Source organism: Corvus brachyrhynchos, unplaced genomic scaffold (assembly GCF_000691975.1).
Source record: "Corvus brachyrhynchos isolate BGI_N302 unplaced genomic scaffold, ASM69197v1 scaffold114, whole genome shotgun sequence".
Classification (NCBI taxonomy): Eukaryota; Metazoa; Chordata; class Aves; order Passeriformes; family Corvidae; genus Corvus; species Corvus brachyrhynchos.
This window is the reverse complement of record NW_008238337.1, coordinates 4,344,665-4,355,759: the sequence shown is the minus strand read 5'-3', so window position 1 is coordinate 4,355,759 and position 11,095 is coordinate 4,344,665. Positions and strand designations below refer to the sequence as shown.

Sequence of the window (11,095 nt, the reverse complement as noted above, 5' to 3'; positions counted from 1 at the left end):
CCCCCGCCGCACGTACACCTGTGAGGGAACACAGGCGGTACCGCCGTGGCCCTGCCACCCCTGGGCCCCCCATGCCACCCTCAGGCCCCCTCTGTGCCCCCCAGCCCTCACCTCCAGCGCTGCCATGCGCACCACCTCGTTGGTGTGGTAGAAGAACACAGGAAGCACATCAAAAATGGAGGTTTCTGACAGGATCAGTTTCTGCGGGAAGAAAGCAAAATTTAGGGCAAGGATGAAGTGAGACCTCCCTGCCCTATTGAGGGGGTCCCTCAATGTGGAACTCAGTAGGGTGCCCTGGAACACCCAGCCCACCATGGGGACACCACTAGAGCCAGATATGAATCCACATGTCTGTTCCCTGCCAGAGTGTGGAGCAACGGATGGGGACTGGCAGCACTGGGGTGCAACCCCTCCTCTGCTCCACACAGCCACTGCAGCAAGGCTTTGAGTGCTTTTTAGCTATTTTTAAGACTAAACCACTTGCAGCCAGAATCCTTCCCCGAAGCCACCCAAACTCCCTCTGGAAAAACAAGCAATTCCCAACCTTCAGGTTCTCAGGGCAGTACTCGTGTCCATACATGTCGATAGCGGAGATGAAGATGGACTCAACCTGGTTGTGCCGCAGCTCGTAGGAGGGCATGTGAGAGGCAATGAGCACCTGCCAGGGCAGAGAGGAGCTGGGAGCATGGGGGACAGGAATGGGGACAGAAATGGGATGGCACCACATCATGCTGGCTGACCTGCCGGGCTCTCAGCGCCACTTTGGAGTGCTCAGTCTTGCTGAGTTGTGTCAGTTCGTGGAGGATGGTCGTCAGTTCATCTGTCAACGTGGGGTCACGGCCACACAGCTGGTCCTGCAATGTCATACCACCATGGCTCAGCTCAGGCTCCTCGCTGTGCGGGATGGCTTCATCCCAAACCCCAGCTCCACATGGAATGGCTTCATCCCAAACCCCAGTCCCACATGGAATGGCTTCATCCTGCATCCCAGTTCCACATGGGATGGCTTCATCCTGCATCCCAGCTCCACATGGGATGGCTTCATCCTGCACCCCAGTCCCACATGGGATGGCTTCATCCTGCACCCCAGCCCCACATGGGATCGCTTCATCCTGCATCCCAGCTCCACATGGAATGGCTTCATCCTGCATCCCAGCTCCACATGGGATGGCTTCATCCTGCACCCCAGTCCCACATGGGATGGCTTCATCCTGCACCCCAGTCCCACATGGGATGGCTTCATCCTGCATCCCAGCTCCACATGGGATGGCTTCATCCTGCATCCCAGCTCCACATGGGATGGCTTCATCCTGCATCCCAGCTCCACATGGGATGGCTTCATCCTGCATCCCAGCTCCACATGGGATGGCTTCATCCTGCATCCCAGCTCCACATGGGATGGCTTCATCCTGCATCCCAGCTCCACATGGGATGGCTTCATCCTGCATCCCAGCTCCACATGGGATGGCTTCATCCTGCATCCCAGCTCCACATGGGATGGCTTCATCCTGCATCCCAGCTCCACATGGGATGGCTTCATCCTGCATCCCAGCTCCACATGGGATGGCTTCATCCTGCACCCCAGCTCCACATGGGATGGCTTCATCCTGCACCCCAGTCCCACATGGGATGGCTTCATCCTGCACCCCAGCCCCATCCAGCCAATGGCCCAAGGCACTAAAATGGGCTCTCTTTGACCCAAGTATAATCACACAACACCACAGAGGGGAGGTAATTAAAATAAAGGGATAACGAGGCAGGAATGGACACTTCAAGCGATGCAGAGCTGCCTCGGCTCCTCCCTGCCACCAGCCTTTGCTCCTGGAGTCTCAGGCACGGGCTTTACTCACAATTAACATGATCACCAGCTGGTTCTTCTTGGCCACCTGGGCATGGGAGAAGATGCTCTCCAGCACAGGGGTCATGTTGGGTTTGCACTGCTCCCGCAGGCTGATGACACACTTGTCATAGTGAGCTGTGGGGCAGGACTTGGTGAGACCTGCAGCTCCTCCAGAGAGCCCTGCAGCCCCCAGAGAGCCCTGCAGTTTCCCCAGAGAGCCCCAAGACCTCACCATGCTGGAACTGTGTCTCCACTTGCAAGTAGCGCCTGAGCAGGTCCAGCACCACTGCCTTCATGTAGCCCCGGATGCCGCTGCGGTACCTGGGGAGCAAAGAGCCCACTGAGCTGAGAGGAGGTGGCCGTGGGGGGACAGGAGGGTCACAGACAGCACAGGGCTCACCTCTGCACCAGCTGCACCAGGCTCTGTGTGTTCATGAAGAAGACCTCCCGCTCAGCCTTCCTCTGCAGCGTGGCCGCGTGGGTGTCCAGCACATTGGCAATCTGTGGGGAGAGGGGACAGGGTCTGGGGTGGCTCAGGGGCATGAGGCTGCCAGCTCCCCCTTTCCTTACTCCATGCAGAGCCTTTCTCTGTGGCTTTTTTTTTCCCCAAAATGAAAAATGCAAAGTGACAAATGAATATAAAAAGAAACACACAAATCAATGCAAATACACAAATAAAACCAAACACGTGTAGAAAATACGAACCCCCACAGATTTCCCTCACTCATTTAATTTGTTATAAAATCCTGGCAGCACAAATTCAGGCAGGAGCTCCCAGCTGGCTCCAGTTAAGAGGGCGTGAGCCCCTTTTGCCACTCACCTGCTGGCTGGGGAAGCGGCAGAGCACTGAGGTGATGTTGCTGGCATACTGTGCCATCACCTTCCGGATGGACTTCTCCACAGCCAGCGGGATTCTTCCCGAAATGCTCGTCATGATCTCCTGCAGCTCCAGCAGGGGCAGGGCAGGGTCCCGCAGGATCTTCATCAGCTGTGCCACCCATTCCTTCACCTGTGGGAGCAGGAGGTGGTGCTGCCCATTCCCACTGGTGCTGCCCGACTTGCCCTCGTGGCAAACGTGTGGCAACTGCGTGAGACAGCCTGGCACCCACCTTGGTCTTGAAGTAGGGCTCGGGCAGGCAGTAGCCATTCATGACATTGGTCAGGTTGTCCAGCACGTTGCGGAGAACCTGGTGTTGCTTCTCACCAGTGATGGGGAGGGTCTGCTGGGCTGGGAGCCCCCCTGTGAACGGCTGTGCCTGGAGAGGGCAGAGGGAGGTGGGCTGAACTGGCCTTGCTGACAGGGCCCCTGAGAGCTGCAGCTGCCCCAAAGGAACCAGCACAACCCCTGCTTTGGGTTAGATAGAGAGGAAGCACCTGACATTCAGCATTGTGGATGTGCCAGTGTCCATCATGAAAATAATGGAGAAAAACTGGGGATTTTAGTGCTATAAATGCACATTTTTAGTGCATGTGAGCCCCTGCCACACCGAGGAATCAGAGCAATCCATGTGGAGCTGCACCTGAGCCCCAGCAGAGCCCAAAGACGTGGCATGACCATCACTGTGATGCCCCATCAGGGTACCTCCTCTGTTTTGTCCCCTAGGGAGCATTCCCAGGATGCCGACCGGGATTGAGTAGGAGATGACAGCAGCGTGGCACCCCCCAGCAGACTCACAGGCTTCACTTTGGAGGGATCATCGAGCTGGAGGCGGGCGATGACACAGCCGGCCTCTAGCAGCGCTCCCGGCCGCTTGATGTAGCGCAGCCGCCCCGCCTCCTCCACCGCCAGCGTCATGATGATCTTCATCACCTGGGGAGGAGGGGGACACCGTCAGCGAGCCAGCAGCACCCGCGGGCTGCACATCCCACGAGCATCACGGCAGCGCTGCGGGGTTCCGTCTTTGCCGAATGCTGCTTCTCCAGATCTTCTGCAAAGCTCACCTCGATCTCCGCAAAAACCTTCCCCTCGTCCACGTGGCCGCCGTCCTCCACCAGGTACTGCAGCAGCTTCCCCGCGGAGGGCGAGCGCAGCACCGTCGGGTCCTTCTCCTTCTCGAAGGTGCACGTTTTGTTGCCGATGGTGATCCGGTACCTACGGGAGAGGGAAAGGTGTCACCAGCCGGCTGCTGGCCATCGGGGAGGGAGAATGGGGGCCCTGGCAGGGGGTACCTGTCGATCTCCTCCTTCATGTAGGTGGTGTAGCTGCAGCCGTCGTAGGAGAGCAGCAGCCCGCCGTCGTTGAGCCGGTGCACGTCGATCTCGATGTGCGTGCGGTTCATGATGACCACGTACGTGGTCAGCGACTGGCGGGCGACCTGCGGGCAGGGGACACCCTCAGTGCAACCCCAAAACACACTCAATAGCGAGGCTGGGGCTGGGGGGGGCACCTCGCCATGCTCAGGGCAACAGCTGCTGCTACAGGATGGGGCTGGGCTGGGAGGGCAGGAGGCACAACTTCAGGCTGCACCGAGGAGCTGTTCAACTCCGTCCAGAGCTGGTTTAACACACAGCCCAGAGCTGGTTTAACTCACAGCCCAGAGCTGGTTTAACTCACAGCCCAGAACCGGTTTAACACACAGCCCAGAGCTGGTTTAACTCAACTCCCAGCCCAGAGCTGGTGCAACACATGGCTCACCTGCTACTTTCATTGTGAGTAGGGAGTTTTGCATGAAGTCCAACTAATTGGGTTTAAAAGCAAGAAAAGGAAGTCCCTTAATAAACTCAGGGCAACAGGGTGTATGGAAATGTCTGTCAGGTTAAAACGAGGTTGTTAAGGTTATGAGGTTATTAACCTCATTTTTATGTTGCACATTTTTAAAGGACAACCTTGTATTTATTTCACCTTTCTCCCTCAGGACAGGAGCACATCCCTGACCCCTTGAGAAGCACTGTGGCTGGTTTGGGGGGAGCGTGGCCCTGCCCTCACCTGCAGAATGTACTTCACACCCTCATAGATGAGCTCCACATCAACGATGTTCAGCAGTGAGGCTGCTGGCAGCACCTGGCCCCTGAAACACAATGGAGGGATCAGGCCCCAGGCATTCCCAGCCTCTCCAAGTATGTGGGATGTCAGCAGTGCTCCCTCCTGGACAGAGGGCATGACGGTGACCAGAGGGGACAAGTGTCAGCTTTAAGTGACCCACGTGAGCACCATGCACAGCCGGATCTGGAGGGAGGCCAGGCACTGGGAAAACACTCAGATAAGGTGCATGGGAGAGCCCTGGGCGTCCTCCAAGGCCGGAGGAATAACCTTGATATTGAACAACAAAAGCAAGCTGCACAGCCAAGCCACTTCCCCTTGAAAGCTGTTTTCCCAGCCATGGGAAGCCTTTCCTAATGTCCAGACAAAGTGATAGCTGAGGAGCCAGAGCTGTGAGCCACACTGTCCCTGCCTGTCACAGCACTACTCTCACTAAATTTGCAAAGCAAAAATGAAAGGAAGATGTCCCAGAAGAGCAACACTCATGTCTCCATTGTGGCTGCCCCAATCCTGGAAGTGCTCAAGGCCAGGTTGGACAGGGCTCTGAGCAACCTGATCTGGTGAAAGGTGCCTCCCCCATGACCAAGCCCCCTCCAAGCAGCCCCCACTCCACACCTCTCCAGCGTGTGCAGGAAGTCAGTCATGCACGTCCTGAAAGCAGCATCCGCCACGTTCAGGGCACCACAGACAACCCCCAGCATCGTGTCCGGCTTCTCTGCCTGTGGGGGCAAAAAGAACAGGGTTTGGGTCTTATCCCAAGGAAGGGGAATGGTGACCCTGGGAGCTGGTCACCCCCACCTGCACTTTCTCAGCGATCAGGTCGTCCAGCCAGCCCGTGTGTATCTCGTTGTTCTGGAAGCTCTCTGTCTCCAGCAGCTTGATCAGGTACTCCACCGTGGTCCGGAAATCCCCACGGATAGACAGCTCCTTCAGGGCCACCACCATGTTCCTTTTAGGGACAAAGCCCTTCATTAATGACTGAGAAGGTGGCACTTGGCTCTCAGCAGAGGGAATATGGGAGCTTCAGGGCCTGGGGCGATGAGCTCCTGAGGTGATGAGCTCCTGAGCCCCCAGCACCTTCAGAGAGGTACTCAAGGCGCTCAACCTGCTTCACTGCATGGTTTGGGTTGGAAGGGACCTTAAAAATTCTCTTGTTCCACCCCCTGCCATGGGCAGGGACACCTTCCACTAGACCAGGTTACTCCAAGCCCCATCCAACCTGGCCATGAAACAGCCCTGAATGAAACTGCTGCTCAGTTCCTGAATGGATACTGCTGCTCACAGGCTTTAAGCAATGCTCAGCAGATCACTACAACATCTCCTGGAGGATCAGCTGGATGAACTGGGGCCGTAGCACCACCACAGTCCAAAAAATTCTGGCTTTGGCCAGCCAGCCAGGTGCTTAGCACAGCAGCACCGTTCTGGTCCTGTTGGATAAAAACACTTTTCCCAGCTCACACCGACTGTGCCTCTTCCCAAGGACACCCACCCTCCAACTCATCCCATCACACTCACGAGATGGCCTCCTCCCGGTTCTCTCCCCATGAGAAGCAGTGCCCAAACTGGGAATCGGCAAATTCGTGCAGCCCCCCGGCTGCTGCCACACTGAAGTACCCCCAGACGTTCTTGCTGCTGCGGAAGTTCAGCTCCTGCACCGTCCCCGAGCTGGGCTTGAAACCCTGAGCCAAGACAGAGCAGAGATGGAGGAACCAGGATTGAGACTCGTGCAGCGAGACAGGGAAGGGGAACCCCCATGGATGGCATTGATCCCATGAACATTGCCCAGATCAACCCCACAGGTGGCAGAGTCCCCTTGTCCCCACCCCAACCCCCAGCTCACCTCCTCGGGGTTCTCGCTGGTGATCCGGGCAGCGATGACGTGGCCCCTGGGCACGGGGGGGTTGGAGGGGCTGTGGAAGGAGATGGGGGTGTCCCCCCAGGGGCTCTCCCCATACAGCACCCGGATGTCTTTTATCCTGTGCAAGGGGATGCCCATTGCAATCTGCAGGAGAGACAAGAGTTGAGCTGCCAGGGAGACACTGACAGAGAGTCCGAATGGAGAGTTCCCAGCGGGAAGCCAGAGGAGAAGGAAAGCTGCCACACTGCTTTCACCTGCACCCTCCACGATGGGATATGGGGCAGCTTCCCTCTGCCAGGCTCCAGCCCAGTGCTCCTCCCTAAATCCCCAAACTGCCTCCTCTAACACCCTTGGAGTGACCTCTGTGTGTGTGTGCAGGTACCTGCAGCTGGGCAGCCGGGAGGTTCACGTCCGCCACCATCTCCGTGCACGGGTGCTCCACCTGCAGCCGGGGGTTCAGCTCCAGGAAGTGGAAGCTCCCATCCTCCCCGTACAGATACTCAACGGTGCCTGCACTGACGTACCCAACCATCTGGGCCAGGCGGACAGCACACTGTGGGAGAGGGAAACCCCTGCATCATGGAATCGTGGGGCATCCTGGCTTGGAAGGGACCCGCTGGATCATCACCCAACTCCTGGTTGTGCAGAGGACGCTCCAAAAACCCCACCATGTCCCTGAGAGTCCAAACGCTCTCTGGACTCTGGCAGGCTTAGGGCTGTGACCACTTCCCTGGGGAGGTTGTTCCTGTGCCCAACCACCCTGGACACGGAGTCCTGCTCAGCTCAGGGGTCCCTTCCTTAAAACCCCAATAAACCCAGCCCAGTTTCCCACTAAAACCTGGTGCTGCCCCAAGACCAGGCCACCCACCTTCTCCATCACCTCGGTGACGGTGGGCGCAGCGATGGTGGCCGGTGCCTCCTCAATGATCTTCTGGTGGCGGCGCTGGATGGAGCAGTCACGGCTGAAGAGGGAGATGGCGTTGCCGTACTCATCTGCCAGGACCTGCACCTCCAGGTGCCGTGCGTGCTGCGCCAGCTGCATCAGGAAAATGGGGGATCCGGGCGCCTCCGCCTGCACCTGCAGCGGAGGAGAGGGTCGTGCTTTGGCACCATGCCCCAAAATTCATCCCAGGATGGAGACAGAGTTCCAGAAGGAAGTGGAAGGTACTCCAGGTGGGAGCAGGATCCTGCTGGGACGGGGACAGGGATGGGGGTTCCAAGCACCTCTCACCTGCCGGAAGCAGGCGCTAAATTCCTCTGCTGCCTCCACTTTTCGGATGCCTTTGCCCCCGCCACCTTCTGCTGCCTTGATCATCAGGGGGTAGCCGATCCTTGTGGCCACCTGAGAGGGTCAAGGGCTGGGGTGACTGCAGTGTTTTGGACCCCAGCCCACCACCCTGACAGCCCACACAGCTGCAGGCATCCCTGAGTGGGATTATCCCGAGTGACATCCCTCCAGCAGAGGGACAAACTGCTGCTGCCACAGCCTTGTGTCACTGTGACGTGCTGGAAGGCCAGAAGGGCCAGGGCAGGCAGGTTCTGAGGAGGAATCATGCTGGGCAAGAGATAAGCAGCTGCCTACAGGCTCAGCTTTACCTCCAGGCCTTCCTCCACGTCCTTCACGCAGCCCTGCGCGTACGTCTCCAGGGGGATGCTGATGGCCTGCTGATGCTTCTGGTCCTCCTCGGACCACTGGGCCACCAGACCTGCAGATGTGGCCAGGGCTATGGTCACCACCAGGGTGGCACGGCTGGGGTGGCACACTGGCTGTGCACAGGGATCTGAGGATTCCATCATTTCCCTTGTTTCCATGCACCCCATCTCCAAAATCCCGCTGCCCAAACCAGCAGCTGCCAGCTGGGCCAAGGACCCAATCCTGGTGCTTGCTCTGGGGGGAAAGAGAAGCAAGGAGGAGGGGAAGGGGGGAGCAGGGAGGGTGTGGGGGCTGCGAGGAAGCACTCACCGCTCCCGCTCCACGGCAGCGTGGGGATCTCCAGAGTCTGCGCCACGATGGTGGAGGCGACTTTGTCCCCCAGTGCCCACATGGCATCACTGGGGGGACCTTCAGAGAGGGAGAGAAGGGCTGAGGGGGGCCCAACCCACCAGCCCATCCCCACATCACTGAGCCAACCCCACCAGCCTTCTGCAAGGACTGGGTATGCGGGAACCCCCCCAAACCCACTGCCCATCTCTGGACGAAGCTCAACCCTTCTCCACGGGGAGCTCAGGCTGGGAATCCCACAAGGTCTGCTCCCACCTGATGTCCCTCTGTGAATACTGCATCAGTTGGAAAACACAGGAAACAGGAGGATTCCTGGGAATGCCCCAGCCTGAGGACTGCCACTCCATGGGGTGGGCATGCCAGAGGCACCAAAGGGGCATTCCCAGTGCAGTGTCCCTGGCAGTGACTGTGAGTGCACACTCCAGCCCAACACCCAGCACAGAGAAGCAGTGTGACCTTACCTAGGAAAGCTATCCCGTTTTTCTGCAGCAGCTCTGGCAGCTTGTGGTTCTCCGAGGCATGTCCCCAGCCAGCCCACACCGCCTGGCACAAGGAGAAGCAGCAGTGGGAGCATTATCCCTGCACTGGCATCTCCCACTGTGCCCAGCTCCTCAGCATGCAGGGACATCACCCCCTTTTGGGGTGTCCCCTCTGCCCAGCAACTTCCCTTGGGACAGAGGTGGGAGACACACGAATGGCCACTACCTGGACTGGGATCCGTTTGGAAATGTCCACTATCAGCTCCACGTTGGCATAGTTGTTGTTGTTGGTCCCTCCAGGGACAGGCACGTAGTGATCTGCCATCTTGATGTACTCTGCAAGACAGCACAGGGGCTAGGGGGAGCCAGATCCCTGAGTGGCACCCCTTCCCAAATCCTCCATCCTGGGGAGGCTGCAGCGGGGAAAAACTATTCCCTCCAGGATTTGGCTGCACAGGAGGAAAGTGTGTGACTCCAGGCTGTGCAGGAAAGGGCCACTCTGCCTCAGCCCCAGGCAGGGAACTTCCCTTTTGGGATATTCTCAGGAATTACCCGCGTTAGCCTTGAGGTCCTCGGGGGTGACCATGACCACGAAGCGAATGGCGCGCTCGTTGCGGAACATCTCGTAGGCCCAGCGGCGGATGGAGCGCATGCACTTCACTGCTGCAATGCCATTGTTGGCGATGAGGACCTGGGGGGACAGGGACAAGGGGGTGGCAGGGTGAACCCTGTCCTTGCTGCCCCAAGGGATGGGTGTGGAGCAAAGCAGGGGGGATGTGTTAATGAGGAGCTCCCCGACAGCTGGTTGTACATCCCGGCGGAGCATGAGGCTCCTCAACGACATCTCTGATGTCTGGCGCTGGGGATAACCGAGGATGGGACTTTGGGCATTGTTTGTGCAAAGCTGCTGCATGGGGTTCCCTCTCCCAGCCCCGTGAGAGCGAGTGAAGCCATGGGATGAACAGCTCTGGGCTGCCATTGCTCCGAGCCCGGCGGACACAGGACATTCAGGCAGCACCCAAAGGTGTCCCTGTGAAAAGCAGTGACCCTCTACCCAGGCACAAGCAGGGACGTGTGGGGACAGACCTTCTCGATGACACGGTTCCCCCCGAAGCGGGTGACGAACTCAGCTGGGGAGGCGACGGAAAAATCCCGCTGCAGGTCCATCTTCCTGTGGCTCCTCTTTGCCAGGTGCAGCCCTGACATGCTGGGCCTGTGGTGGGATGTGGTGGCTGACACTGAGCCCAGGGCCACCCCAGAGAGCCCAGAGCCACTCCAGTGAGCCCTCCTCCAGCCCCAAACCCCCTACAAAGCCTGTCCTGCAAAGGTCACCAACCACGTCTACAACGTGACTCAGGCAGGACACAAGGAAAATTCCTTATTTGTGGAAGCATGGAGGAGCAGCAGGGATACTGCTGGCAACACCACCCCAAACCCAGCGTGGCAAGAGCCACTGTCGGGCTGTCAAGTGTCACAGCACGTCCCTGCAGCCAAAGGTTTGTTATTTTTAGCTGCAGCAGAGCAGCCAGAGGAGGCAGGCAGAGGGATTTGGCTTCCAGTTGTTTCTGCTGGATGTCAGCTGCGTTCCCATGGGAGCTGCCCGGTGCAGCCAGCAGGGAGTGAGCTGCCCCACATCCAAACTAGAGATTTGGGGGGGGCACCCCCTGCCCTGGTCCTTGCCACAGTCATGCAGGTGGCACTGCTGTCACACAGCCAAGGACACTGGCTCTCCCCCCAAAGGCAGTGGGATTGGGGGCATCACCTTGGGGTTCCGACGAGCACCAGCACATGTGCCCCGCAATTTTACCAACAGCAATGCATCCACCACAAGCACCCACCCTCCCGAACTGGGACATCCTTTCTCGGCCACGCTCCCGCCCCTGGGGGCTGCCATCCTCACCTGATGCCGGCGCTGGGCTCCAGAACGGCGCTCACC

At 58.5% G+C, this 11,095-nt stretch overlaps 1 protein-coding gene across 1 annotated transcript in view; it reads right to left on the bottom strand.

Annotated features, from left to right (window-relative positions):
- ACACB (acetyl-CoA carboxylase beta) overlaps window positions 1-10,464 on the bottom strand; it is a 21,687-nt gene extending 11,223 nt beyond the window's left edge. Inside the window, exons 1-25 of the mRNA XM_017734877.1 lie at window positions 10,246-10,464; window positions 9,712-9,850; window positions 9,386-9,495; window positions 9,142-9,223; window positions 8,642-8,740; window positions 8,275-8,384; window positions 7,910-8,020; window positions 7,547-7,756; window positions 7,061-7,231; window positions 6,661-6,822; window positions 6,336-6,499; window positions 5,619-5,769; window positions 5,436-5,539; window positions 4,767-4,848; window positions 4,010-4,155; window positions 3,782-3,932; window positions 3,516-3,650; window positions 2,950-3,096; window positions 2,661-2,849; window positions 2,241-2,341; window positions 2,073-2,161; window positions 1,851-1,975; window positions 741-854; window positions 545-658; window positions 112-201 (exon numbers count right to left, since the gene is read on the bottom strand). Coding sequence (XP_017590366.1) covers window positions 112-201; window positions 545-658; window positions 741-854; window positions 1,851-1,975; window positions 2,073-2,161; window positions 2,241-2,341; window positions 2,661-2,849; window positions 2,950-3,096; window positions 3,516-3,650; window positions 3,782-3,932; window positions 4,010-4,155; window positions 4,767-4,848; window positions 5,436-5,539; window positions 5,619-5,769; window positions 6,336-6,499; window positions 6,661-6,822; window positions 7,061-7,231; window positions 7,547-7,756; window positions 7,910-8,020; window positions 8,275-8,384; window positions 8,642-8,740; window positions 9,142-9,223; window positions 9,386-9,495; window positions 9,712-9,850; window positions 10,246-10,365 — 3,216 coding nt within the window. The 5' untranslated portion in view covers window positions 10,366-10,464. The remainder of the gene's footprint in view (window positions 1-111; window positions 202-544; window positions 659-740; window positions 855-1,850; window positions 1,976-2,072; window positions 2,162-2,240; window positions 2,342-2,660; window positions 2,850-2,949; window positions 3,097-3,515; window positions 3,651-3,781; window positions 3,933-4,009; window positions 4,156-4,766; window positions 4,849-5,435; window positions 5,540-5,618; window positions 5,770-6,335; window positions 6,500-6,660; window positions 6,823-7,060; window positions 7,232-7,546; window positions 7,757-7,909; window positions 8,021-8,274; window positions 8,385-8,641; window positions 8,741-9,141; window positions 9,224-9,385; window positions 9,496-9,711; window positions 9,851-10,245) is intronic.
- Window positions 10,465-11,095: the final 631 nt, after the last annotated feature.